Genomic DNA, 12,618 nt, shown 5'->3' with positions numbered 1-12,618 from the left:
ACAGAGGGTAGCTGAGGTCAGTGAGCAAAGAGCTGTGTAGCTGTAGCCTTTCTTGCCATGTTAAAATATAAGGGAGGGGATGAGAGTGGGCTGTGGAATTCCCCAGTGGTCCATTCCCTTTCCCAGCCCTTAACATTCCGCGCTCAGAGGCTTAAAACAGATGTGAGATGCAGCAGAGAGATGAAGCCTGCAAACTCCACGGATTATCCACTGGTCCTCACGGGTTCTGCACAGGAAGCATCTTGTAAAGAGACAATGCCTCTCTCTCTAAGGGACTTGGGCGGGTCTCTTAATAAGGATGGCTAGACATTCCTACTAAAGACAGGATTATTAAAAACATAGAGAGGAAATGGAAGTTGAAGAAAGGATACTCCTCTATCTCATTTTAGGTTTCTTCCTCCAGAGAGAAAACCACTGGGTTGCTCCTGTCTGGTTTTCATTTTGGTTTTTTTAACACGGTCTGCAACATGTCCCCCCTGTAATGTTCTTATGGACTGCATCCTGCTCTTTTCCACGAGGGCCAAATGACATCTGTTTGCTTCCGGCAGGGAGATATTGCTCTCCATCTCCATGCCAGCTCTTTACCTGTGGTGGTTGAGGAAGCAGGTCAAATGTTATCCTCACTGTAGCAGCTACGGCTGGGCAATATCCGGTTTTCAACACTGAAATATATATCACCAGCTAAACATCACAATATATCAATATATTGTGTAGGGGCATTGGCTGCCTTCATGGTTTTCTCTACATAGTGATTTTTGCGTAAAACACACATGCCCATGACTTGAGATATATTGCCAGGTCCGAAATGATGAAACCAATTATCATGATATGGACTTCAAACTGGTTTTGGACAATATATTGATATATCTCCTAGCCCTAGTAAGCAGATCCCCTGAATTTTAATTGTGTTTTAAGTTTCCCACATGAATTAATCATACCTGCCTACCCACTTATATGGGGATAAAGGGGTTCTTTTGGGGGCACTATTGGGCTGGGAGATAGGCCTGTTTCCTGCTGACCCCAGCCACTGAGAAACCAACCTGTGTGGTCTCCTGCCTCTTCATCTGAATAGCATCATTAGGTTCCATGGCCACACAAATATGCAGAGATGTTGGGATTGCATTCAGCTCCATATATTGGAAGAATCCTCTTAGTTCAGATGGTGAAGCTACTATTTAATATGAGCTGTGTAAGTTTGGGTTTTCTGCATTTAATATGAAGCAGTGGTTAAAAGCTCTTCTGAAGCCACTTCACCAAAGATCAAATGGGATGGAAATACAGATGCAGGAAGATTTCTATTTAAGAAATGCATCGGGGGGGGGGGGAATCTATATTATCAATAGATCTGCTGTCGTTAATTCTTCTGCTCTGCACTCTTAAAAAAACCCACATATTTGATGGCTGATAAATAACCCAATGCCAAACATGACGAGCCATTGCTTCAAAGCTTCTCTTTATTTATACTTGGGTTTGTTTGTTTTTTGCATTGCACATATTGTGCAGAAACCTTTCCTTGACGGCAAGTTCTTGCATCAGTCTGAGAATACAATAGATCTAAAACCATCCTTACATCAACAAGTCAAACAGTCACATTCAACAATCTCTTTTAGCTAACTTCTGTCTAAACACTGGAAAATGATACTCCATAAATCAATGCGTTCTGCTAATTCTCCTGGTTTATACAAGGCTTTAAGCTGCAATCTCCATTCAGGAAGTTTAGAATGCAGTTCTTGATTGTAAAGTGTTTCTGTGCACACATTACATATCAGGCACACAAACTTATATAAAACTGGTTGAAATACAAAAATATGGTTATCACAAGAGTACCAAACAGCACAGAATTAAAACAATTATTTATCATTAATATCAAATTTATGTACATCATACCTCCCCACCGAAATGATTTCCCCTTCTTCCAAAGTGATAACGTCAACATTAAGATAGAACTAGCCTAACTTAAGTCCTCACAACAGATACGCAGGATCTCTCCTCTTTTATTACCCACAGAAGTTATTATAAATAATTTTCACAAGTTGTATGAATGCTTTATTGCACATTGTACAGCACGCATGCCAACATCTGGGGGAGAGAGAGAAAATTCCTCTATCCCTTCATTTGACACGTAGTGTAAAATACCTTGCCCTCTCGTTTCCCCATGCAAACAACTGCTTTCTAAGGAGTTTTAAACATTGAAGGGTCATTTTAAAGAGGGGTGGGAGACCCCATAGAGAACAAAAGAGATGCCTTGCGCTGTTGTGTGGCTATTGTGAACCGTTTAACGCACTTCTTGCCTCTTTAATGGACTCATTTCTGCTTCCTAGTCTTACAAAGTCATTAAAAGCTGACAATTAAAAAGTCTGAGGCAGAATGCTAGGTTTCCCCCACCCGCACTGTAAATAAAACAAAAAACAAAAAACCATATGCAGCTGCTACATATGCAGTCGTACATTCCTTCTGCTTTGCAGAATTAGGGTTTCCTGCCCCACATATTCCATTAAAGATCAAATTACTTGGTGCTTTGTGCTGTTTGCAATTAACAAGGTAGCTGCAGCAGCCCCAGAATTTTGCCAGACTCTCCAGTCCTGGTTTATGATTAACCCTTTGGACTGAGCTCTGCCACAGAATAGGGTTGGGAGGAAATGGGTCGATATAGCCTGCGGCGAAGGATTCTGCTCTAAAGAATAAATATGAGGAATGGGCCATTAAAGCGTACGGGGTTTACGATATGCGGCGTTAAAAAGTAAGGAATGACCACAGAAATTATACGCAGCAAGGCATCTTTCTGTTTATAATATGCTATCAGCACACAAAGCCTGTATATAAAAATCAACCAAAAGCTGTAACAACTGAAAAAAAAGGGGTGGTGGTCAATAAGTTAGTCGCACCTTTTAGCAGACTGCCCCTCCCTCAAATCCCACCCCACCCCCCTGCCAAACGAGTAAAATTGCACCATTATGGAGAATTGTAGGGAGAGAGCGTGCATAAATTAAGGTACAGCAACTTCGAGAAGGCGGTTGTTTTTTCGCTTGCAAGTGGGCACGTTGCCGTTCTTCTGGTTGCCCCGCACAAACTTGACGCACACTTTGTCTTGTCTGAACTGAACGAGGAACCTGGGAGGTGCAAAAACACAGGTTTCAGTTTGGTATGGCGTTCGTCCCAGCTGGCTGCAGCAGCAAGGAGAAAGCAAAGAAGCGTAAGCACATCACAAGCCCTCTTTATATTAGCAATAAAATAGGTGATTATCTCACGTTAATCATACTTGGAGAAGACATGCTAAAATCAATGGACCTTAATATGGCCAGTGTTGGATATTCCTACCTAGTAAGTCACTGCAAATCTACTTCCCCTTCCCACCACCCTTGATTTTTGCTTATCTTTCATCATGCTAAGAGAGTGATCCACCTCCAAAATTTGCTTATACCAGGCAGTGAGGCAGGTTGTACATTCCATTAACGGGTTATTAACAGGTTGCAAATGCAAGATACTTTTGTTTGCTTTTTTAAAAAACAATTTTTATTGGTTTTTAAACAAATACAAAAGGTTTGCTTTTTTTAAAAAAATAGAAATATTACTGTTGAGGGCAGACAAGAAGAATGTCCAGATTTTCTATCTCGGGTATCAGGCCAAGTACCTTTTAAAAAGCAAATACTAGGGCTGCTATTTGATTAAAGAAATCTTCATATTTTGAGAGTTGTTTTGGACCAACTGAAGTTTCCAAATCATCTACAAGGGCAGCCCCACGTAGAGTGTGTTGCAATAATCCAATCTGGAAAGTTGCCAGAGCAACGGAGTACAGAAGAGAGAATCATACAGAGAAAAGTAAAGAAAGTTGGGAAAACCCTGGCTGACACACTTACTGTGTTGCCCTTCAGCACTTAGCGTGCTTTTACAAAAATAAAATCAAAATGCAGGCACTGGACTAAATACAAAATGCCACAATTTGGCTTTACGTTCAAGATTGGCTCAATATGGTGTGCCGGAAATTCTACTGCCGGCTGAAACAATCGCAAAATGTTTTTCAGCTGTATCCCAGCCTCCAGCACATTGAGTACAGATATATTTATTCCCCGCCACACTTGACGCGAGGAAATAATGGAGTCAAAATGGGACACATTCCTCCAACCCCGCCTGGTGGGTCTCATGGAACAAGGAAGATACCAAGAGACTCATTCATCCTCCTTCTGCATAAGACAGAAGAAAGCAAAGTCTTAATTGCTCACTGCAAACTGACTGCTCTCTATTCTCAAGTCATGAAATCTTTGCTAGCTAATGTATTCTGTGATGTCTTTCTTTTTTAATCCTCTAAAGCATGGGTAGGCAAACTAAGGCCCAGGGGCCGGATCCGGCCCAATTGCCTTCTAAATCTGGCCCCCAGATGGTCCAGGAATCAGTGTGTTTTTACATGAGTAGAATGTGTCCTTTTATTTAAACTGCATCTCTGGGTTATCTGTGGGGCATAGGAATTCATTCTGTTCCCCCTTCAAAATATAGTCCAGCCCCCCACAAGGTCTGAGGGACAGTGGACCCTGCTGAAAACGTTTGCTGACCCCTGCTCTAAAGTCAAGTCAAAGCAATTCTGACAAATAAAAAGAAACCTTTACGGAGGGTGGCAGAGTTAGTAAACGAAGTTGAAAAGCCCACATTTTCCACAAATTGTCCACTTTTCCTATGAGGTGTACTCTAAGGGGTACTACCTAACCTGGTCCTATTTGTGAACTATTCTTACCAAATCCCTCAATTCAGAAACAGCCCCCGGCCCCGGCCCTCAGCAGATTCGTTCACCCAAGGATAGCCAATGTGGTACCTTTCAAATGTTGTTGGACTACAACTTGCATCTTCCCTGACCATTGGCCATGCTGGCTGGGGCTGAGGGGAGCTGGAATCCAACAATATATGGAGGGCACAATGTTGACTAACCATTTGAATCACTGCTCCTGCTTCCACATGTGTCTAACCACCCACAGAGATCCATAAAATAAGTATTCCTACGTATATGCTTACTATTTCCATGTAAGGTAAAGGTAAAGGGACCCCTGACCATTAGGTCCAGTCGCAGCCGACTCTGGGGTTGCAGCGCTCATCTCGCTTTATTGGCCGAGGGAGCCGGCGTACAGCTTCCGGGTCATGTGGCCAGCATGACTAAGCCACTTCTGGCAAACCAGAGCAGCGCACGGAAATGCCGTTTACCTTCCCGCCGGAGCGGTACCTATTTATCTACTTGCACTTTGACGTTCTTTCGAACTGCTAGGTTGGCAGGAGCAGGGACCGAGCAACAGGAGCTCACCCTGTTGCGGGGATTTGAACCGCCGACCTTCTGATCAGCAAGTCCTAGGTTCTGTGGTTTAACCCACAGCACCACCTGCGTCCCATGTAGCTCCAATGTAATTTCCAAAGCCTGGTCCCTTCTTCCTACCCATTTCAACCCTCCTCCCTTCTAGCTGCTCCCATCAAAATGTTCCTCTCCCTTGCTGCTGATAGACTGAATGGTTCTTTGCTCAACACACCAGGCCCTGTCCTACAAAAGTAACCACCATGGGCACAATTCAGCCAAAATTAATCACTTTTTAGACCCCATTTACTGCAACGAGGAAGAAAGGCATGTGTCCAACCCTTTCCAGTTGAAACCAATGGTTTAACTTTGGGTCAGCGGTGCCTTGCTTTTCAAACAACATGCTGACACATCCTTGTTGCATGTAAGCAATGCTCTTCAAGGCAAACTGCACAATCACATTTGGAGGGTTCTCCCAGCCATTGGAAAGTCTTCGTTAAAAATAATAAGGTAAAATCAAGCTTCTAAGAAACATCCTGGTCGAGTAGGGTAGAACTGGCTACATCTGGGCCCTGGCTCCCACATATCTGCTGTATGATAATTTAGGGCTTATCTGAATCCATTTAATATCTAAAACCCCTCATTTTCATATTATTCAGCTTTTCACAGTGACCACGTTATTTCCTACTCAGCCCTGTCCAAGTTGTGTAACTGAATTCTTGGACACCCACTCCCCTCTTTTGGCTTTGCTACGTCCAAGTGGCTAGGCTAAATTCCCAGTAGCTTGCAAACCATTAGTTTAAGTGTTACTGAATATTCCCCTCCTCCACATTCGGTACAGCAGCTCCAGAAACAATAAAGATAAACATCATAGCACCATTTAGCACTGACAGATCCCACTGGTAACAAAGCAGGAAAGCACGCCACCTTTTAGAAAAGGCAGTCTCTCTTTCCAGCATTTTATCTTAAGCGAGGCTTCCAACAGGGATTTTGCACACTTCAAAAGGATTTTTGCCTTAAAGCAGAAGCCACAAATCAAACTAACTGCAGAGCTCCTGGGACGAAGGAGCCTGATCTTTTCAGAGCTTCTACAGAGTACATCTTTCCACCTACCCAGCTGGGAGTCCCTGATGAGCCATTAGCCCAGAACTCCCATCCACTCACTCCCTTCCCCTAAAACCTTCTGGCAAAAGTGGTCAGCCGTTTAGAGTGCAGTGCTCCATCCATCATTGGTGATGGATTGCATCTCTTTCTCTCTCTCTCCCCCTCAACTAAATAACATCTTTAAAACTTTTTTTTTTTTTTAAAAAGTGCACTGTAACATGTAATCCACTTTAGACGGATTACAATCGTGAAAGGCAGGAGAGGAATAAATGATTAAATAAATACATAAACGGCACGTCAGCCAGCAACTAAAAAACTGTGGCTAATGGTCATCAGGGTTACACCAATCCTCTCCCAAACACCAGTTAACTACATAAAGTCCTAGCGAGCAATGTTTCTTCATATTTTCATCACGCTCCATCTTCTGAAAGGCTGCAAGGAAAGGACCACAACAAATAATGATGCACAGAAGAAGGGCAACAATTGATCTAAGCCAGTGTTTCCAAAACTTGGGTCTCTGGTTGTTTTCGGAATACAGTCGTACCTTGGTTGTCTGTTCGACTTCCGAAAACGTTCAAAAACCAAGGCAGGGCTTCCGATTGCCTGCAGGAGCTTCCTGCACTCCATCGGAAGCCACGCCAGATGTTTGGCTTCCAAAGAACCGGGACACTTACTTCCGGGTTTGCGGCGTTTGGGAGCCAAAACGTTCGACAACCAAGACATTCGACAACCAAGGTACGACTGTACAGTTCCAATTATCCTTGACCACTGGTCCTGCTAGCTAGGGATGGTGGGAGTTGTTACGCTGCTGTAAGCCAATGTAGAGAAACCTAAGGCACCTTCCTCATCTGTTGGTGGCTGATGGCCCCCAGCTCATAAAAACTGCCTTACACAAAGTCGAATCATTGGTCTGTTCACTTCAGTATTGTCCACGCTAAGTTCTCCAGGGAATCATGGTAGGAATATTTCCCAGCCCTACCCAGGGATCCTGGGGATTGAACCCGGGACATTCTACAAGCAAAAGTACACGGTCTGTCCCTGAGTTGCAGTACCCCACAACTAATATTCTGAGCTCCAATGCACCATCGCCTTTCATGCAGTTTCTAGGGGCAGAGCAGTAGTCCCAATTAAAGGTGTTAAGCACTGCTCCTCAGTTTCTTTTTGATCCCTCTGCCCAAAAGGGACACCTGGTAATACAGTCGTACCTTGGAAGTCGAACGGAATCCGTTTCGGAAGTCCATTTGACTTTTAAAACGTTCGGAAACCAAAGCGCGGTTCCCAATTGGCTGCAGGAAGCTCCTGCTGTCAATCGGAAGCCGTGGAAGCCCCATTGGACATTCGGCTTCCAAAAACAGCTCACAAACTGGAACAATCACTTCCAGGTTTGCAGCATTCGGGAGCCAAAACGTTCGAAAACTAAGCTGTTCGAAAACCAAGTTACGACTGTACAAACATATGTCATTGCTAGACTAAAGGAGCAACATACAAGCACAACCATAATTGCGTTTGAAGACCATAAGCTCACATGCTCCCTGCGAGTCCTGTATACCTCCTTTTCGATGCTTTGTAGAACTAGCAGTCCCCCTACCTACACAAATGCGAACACAAGTAGTTGTACACTAGGGATTACCATAGTCTGGCCTTGTTTGCATCATTAGGAAACAGACCTGCAAGGTTACATCACGTAAATGTTATTGAAGTTGCTTTAAGCAGACTCATCCAGTGTGCTAAATATTTACCAAGCACACACAGATTTAATTTTGATCAAGTCTGGCACCTTTGGAAGCAAAGGCTATCGACAATTATGGTTTACTAGTAGATTAAATGCATTTCCCCCTCCTATTGCATAAAAAAGGGCTCCAAAACACCATCTGCGCTGACAATTCAGCTTACGCCAAAAATAAGTCATCTGAAAACTCACAAGTCTCCCTTTCTTCCAGACCCTCCTGCGAGCAAGTAATTCTATAGCAATAAACGGGTGAGAAAGTAATGGAATGCATAAGACCCCCGTTTTACAAGAACACGCACCAAGATTACGAGGGGACTCTGGTTTTATCGCCTCTTATTCAAAGGAAGAGTAAGAAAACTGCTCAGGCAGTGGAATCAATTATGTTCCACACATTACTAAGTGCCTGTCAAATTGTCAAGATGAAGCGGGGGCTAAGAAATAACTCCTGAAAAGACTGTTTTAAAAGCATAAATGTGCGTCCCTGCTCAAATAGCAGGTAAAGGTACCCCTGCCCGTACGGGCCAGTCTTGACAGACTCTAGGGTTGTGCGCTCATCTCACTCTAGAGGCCGGGAGCCAGCGCTGTCTGCAGACACTTCCGGGTCACGTGGCCAGCGTGACGAAGCTGCTCTGGCTCGCCAGAGCAGCACACGGAAACGCTGTTTACCTTTCCGCTAGTAAGCGGTCCCTATTTATCTACTTGCACCCGGGGGTGCTTTTGAACTGCTTGGTTGGCAGGCGCTGGGACCGAGCAACGGGAGCGCCCCCTGCCGCAGGGATTCAAACCGCCAACCATGCGATCGGCAAGTCCTAGGCGCTGAGGTTTTACCCACAGCGCCACCCGCATCAAATAGCAGAGAGAGACCCAAAGATCCAAATCATATAACCATTGACTCATGTCATGTGGGCAGGCTTTGGATATTGTTAGGGAGCAATGCTGGATAAAGCAGCAAAGGGATAAATGAAGTTCTTTTTGAAAACTACCTTAGTGTAGGGAGGAGTCCTAACACTGGCTTCGCAGACTTACAACTGTAGTCAGGCAGGTTGGGGAAATGGAGAGAAGAGTGTGGCCGCTTCTGTGGTGGCCCCCTCACTAAACAGTTTCAAGGCTGTTGCTTCCCCATGCTTTCCCTGTCTCTCCCTGGTGGTTTGTTTCTCATCAGCCTTCCTATTTTTAACCTTCAGTTTGTTTTCGTATTATTAAATCAGTTCCAATCTTTTCATTTAGAGTCATTTCAAATTCTCCCAGCAGAAGCTGTTTAAAGTGGGCAAATGCCAGCACATACTCATCGGATATTTCAATGTTGAGCTTCTGCTTGGTTTGGCTGAGCGTGGTGCGGTAAAGCTTCGTGGCCATTTCAATCAGGTGATCGCTGCTGAACAGGAAGTCCCCTTTCCCAGCTGCTCCAGATCCCTGGCACAGAAAAGGAAACTCGCACGTTATCATTCGATCCGAATTCAAACAGGGATTATCCGCACTTAGCTTTTCTCCCAGCTTGAGAGCTGTTTCCCGGCGCTATTTTTTCCTGTCCCAGAGCTTTCCTGAAAACCAGCTCTTTGCAGCTGATTTGGAGCAAACAGCAATCCATGAAACACCTGAATTGCTGTTTGCTGCGCTTCAGCTTTAGAGAGCAGGTTTTCACAGGAAAAGTGAGTGGAAAAAAGAGCACTTAAACAAGGAGCTTTAAAGTGTGGAGTTGTGCCTGGAAAGCATAGGGCAAAGGATAAGTGTGGATAAGCCCGCAGCATTTTTTTCTGTTATCAGCAGCCCAATTAACCAAAGCCCAGTACTGGAAACAATCTATTAAAATCCCTATTGAAGTTTGGCTAAATAATATTTGGAATGTGTCTTACTCGGCACAGAAGGCACTTCAAGGAAGGACATTTTTGGTGAAACGTGCTTCGCCTTCTTTTCCTTTACAAATGAGACAGAAAATACTTTTATTCTGCCTACAACTGTCCCTGTGGACAGCATTTTAAAATTTATAATACACAGATAAACTTATTATGTACCACAGTGGAACCTCGGTTTTCAAACGTCTCGACTGCTGAACATTTCGGAAGCCGAACGCTGAAAACCTGGAAGTGAATGCTTCTGTTTTTGAACGTGCCTCGGAAGTTGAACAGCTTTCGCAGCACGTCTTTCCATTTTCACCATTCACTTTGCTGACAGCACTTTGATTTTCGGTTTTTCAGAAGTCGAACGGACTACGTTCGAAAACAGGTTCCACTGTACATAGTACATACGAAACTTTAGAGGAATGTACCACTGGACAAGTTATTGTTGTTTTGAATCATGAAGCGTTTGCCCATATTATACAGGATTTCATACCTACCTCTTTGAGATGCACAGCAAAGAAGCCATCATTCTGGGAGCTCATGGACACCTTAGTGACGTCCCCTAGAGGAACCTCTGATTTGATATGCCCTGATTTCTGATCGGCAAGCAGCACGTTGTTTTTTGTGAGCAGGAAAATCCTAGCAGTGCACTGAGGAAGAACGACAGGGATTATTCACGGGGCTAATACATAGGGGTAGCTATTAAAGAAGCAATGCAACTTCAAGGTCTGGCTTGTACAGTGGTACCTCGGATTAAGTACTTAATTCGTTCCGGAGGTCTGTTCTTAACCTGAAACTGTTCTTAACCTGAAGCACCACTTTAGCTAATGGGGCCTCCTGCCACTGCTGCACTGCTGTTCTCATCCTGAAGCAAAGTTCTTAACCTGAGGTAATATTTCTGGGTTAGCGGAATCTGTAACCTGAAGCGTATGTAACCTGAAGCGTATTGTAGTGGTTCTAGGGGTTGCTTGTGCGTAAGTTGCCGCCACTCCTGTCTAGGTTACCTGGTTGAACCCTTTCTGTCTGGACAGCCTCTAGCTTCGTGGCTGTCTCAGTCGCTGGCAGAATCCGTCAGTGGGCGTTTCTTGAACTTCTTCCAGCAAAGAAGTTCTTTGACGCCAAGTCTCCTCCCACTCTCCCTGCGCGGAAGTCTTCTGCGCAGGGAGGGTGTGGTCAGCGGAGTACCCGTGCTCTCCCCGCTGGTCTCCGGCGATGAGTCTTGGAGCCTCCTCTCCGATTCCCCCATCTGCCCCCCTTCTCCACTGGTGTTACGCCGATTTCCTTCCCCAGCAGATGAGCTGCCTCTCTCCCTACTGGGACCCTCTCCAGCATCCCTCTGGAGCCTTCCCTCCGCCTCTAGCTCCGATGGCAGTTCCCTGACAGGTATGTAACCCGAGGTACCACTGTACCAAGATTTTTCAAGTCTACGTGATAAAAGTAGCAGCCATTTTGGTTCAGTGGCGAAAGGGCCACCCTTTCCAAATGAATTTGCAATCTTGAAATGGGGGAATGAATTAAAAAATGGCTACGGAAATGGGAATAAGGATCTAGTTAACTAGGTACAGGATAAGTCACAAGTCTCACTGATGCTTATGCCTTTGAACATTCCATCACCATTGGGAATATCTATTCTAAACTAAGGCAAACTAGTATTAAGGACCCTTAGCACTGGGGATATAGGATTATTAAAAGCAACATTTTTTTGCTTTTGCTCCACACAGTAATAAGCTTATGTAAAATAAGTCAAAGAGAACAAAAAGTGAATCTCATTGGGTATAAGCTGCTTTTTCTTTTTACCTTTCCATTTGCTCTGTTGATTTTGTTTACTACTTCAGCAATGATGATTTTTTCCTCCACGGCATCTTTTAGTTTCTTATACTTGGGGTTTTTGCTGATTTCGAGGTAAGCCCCTTGGAAAGGCTGCCCAACACTGGAGGGAGACAACAGAAAGAAAGAGATGAAGAAAGCTCATAAAATGGCTCCACTGGCATGCCTTTAGTCAAGCTTGCAAACAGACACTTGCCTGGCGATTAATGAAATTTCTATACTGCCCTTCATCCGGGGATCAGTGGGTGGTTTACAATATAAAAGCAGAAAAAATATCTAACACAGTAACAAAGAAAAACAATACACCCCCCCCCCGCTCCAGTTTAAAAGGCCATAGACTGTTTAATTATCCAGTAATTACCCAGTAATTATCAAAAGGCTTGGGAGAAGGGGAATATTTTTACCTGGTGCCTAAAGACATGCAATGAAGGCGCCAGACAAGCCTCCCTGGGGATAGCATTCCAGAAACAGGGAGCCAGTGCAGAAAAGGCCCTTTCTTGTGGTGCCACCCTCCGGAGCTCTCATGGAGGAGGCACACAAAGAATAGCCTCAAATTATGGTCAAAGTTCTGGGTCAGTTCATGTGTGGGGAGGCAGTCCTTGAGGTGTTGTGGTCTTGAGCTGTTTAGGGATCATTTAACGGGCGATGCTGACAAAGTTCTCTTATGTGTGTTTTTTATATTTTGCTGGAAGCTGCCCAGAGTGGCTGGGGCAACCCAGTCAGATGGGACGCATATACCGTATTTTTCGCTCCATAGGGCGCACCAGACCATAGGGTGCACCTAGTTTTTAGGGAGGGAAATAAAGGGAAACCCCCCCCCCCGGCCCCAAAGAGCAAAGAAGCCAAGACAG

General features: G+C 44.5%; 1 protein-coding gene across 7 annotated transcripts in view; it reads right to left on the bottom strand.

Moving 5' to 3' along the window:
* Positions 1-1,436: 1,436 nt before the first annotated feature.
* Positions 1,437-12,618, bottom strand: part of MYO1B (myosin IB) — a 165,779-nt gene continuing 154,597 nt past the window's right edge. For all 7 annotated transcript variants that reach the window (XM_083627132.1, XM_083627136.1, XM_083627131.1 and 4 more), the window contains 4 exons: positions 11,738-11,870; positions 10,438-10,590; positions 9,388-9,515; positions 1,437-3,110 (listed from right to left, as the gene is read on the bottom strand). In XM_083627132.1, coding sequence (XP_083483258.1) covers positions 2,987-3,110; positions 9,388-9,515; positions 10,438-10,590; positions 11,738-11,870 — 538 coding nt within the window. In that variant the 3' untranslated portion in view covers positions 1,437-2,986. The remainder of the gene's footprint in view (positions 3,111-9,387; positions 9,516-10,437; positions 10,591-11,737; positions 11,871-12,618) is intronic.

The sequence above is a fragment of the Podarcis filfolensis genome, assembly GCF_964270895.1.
Source record: "Podarcis filfolensis genome assembly, chromosome: 1".
Taxonomy (NCBI): domain Eukaryota; kingdom Metazoa; phylum Chordata; class Lepidosauria; order Squamata; family Lacertidae; genus Podarcis; species Podarcis filfolensis.
This window is presented reverse-complemented; position numbering and strand designations above follow the sequence as displayed.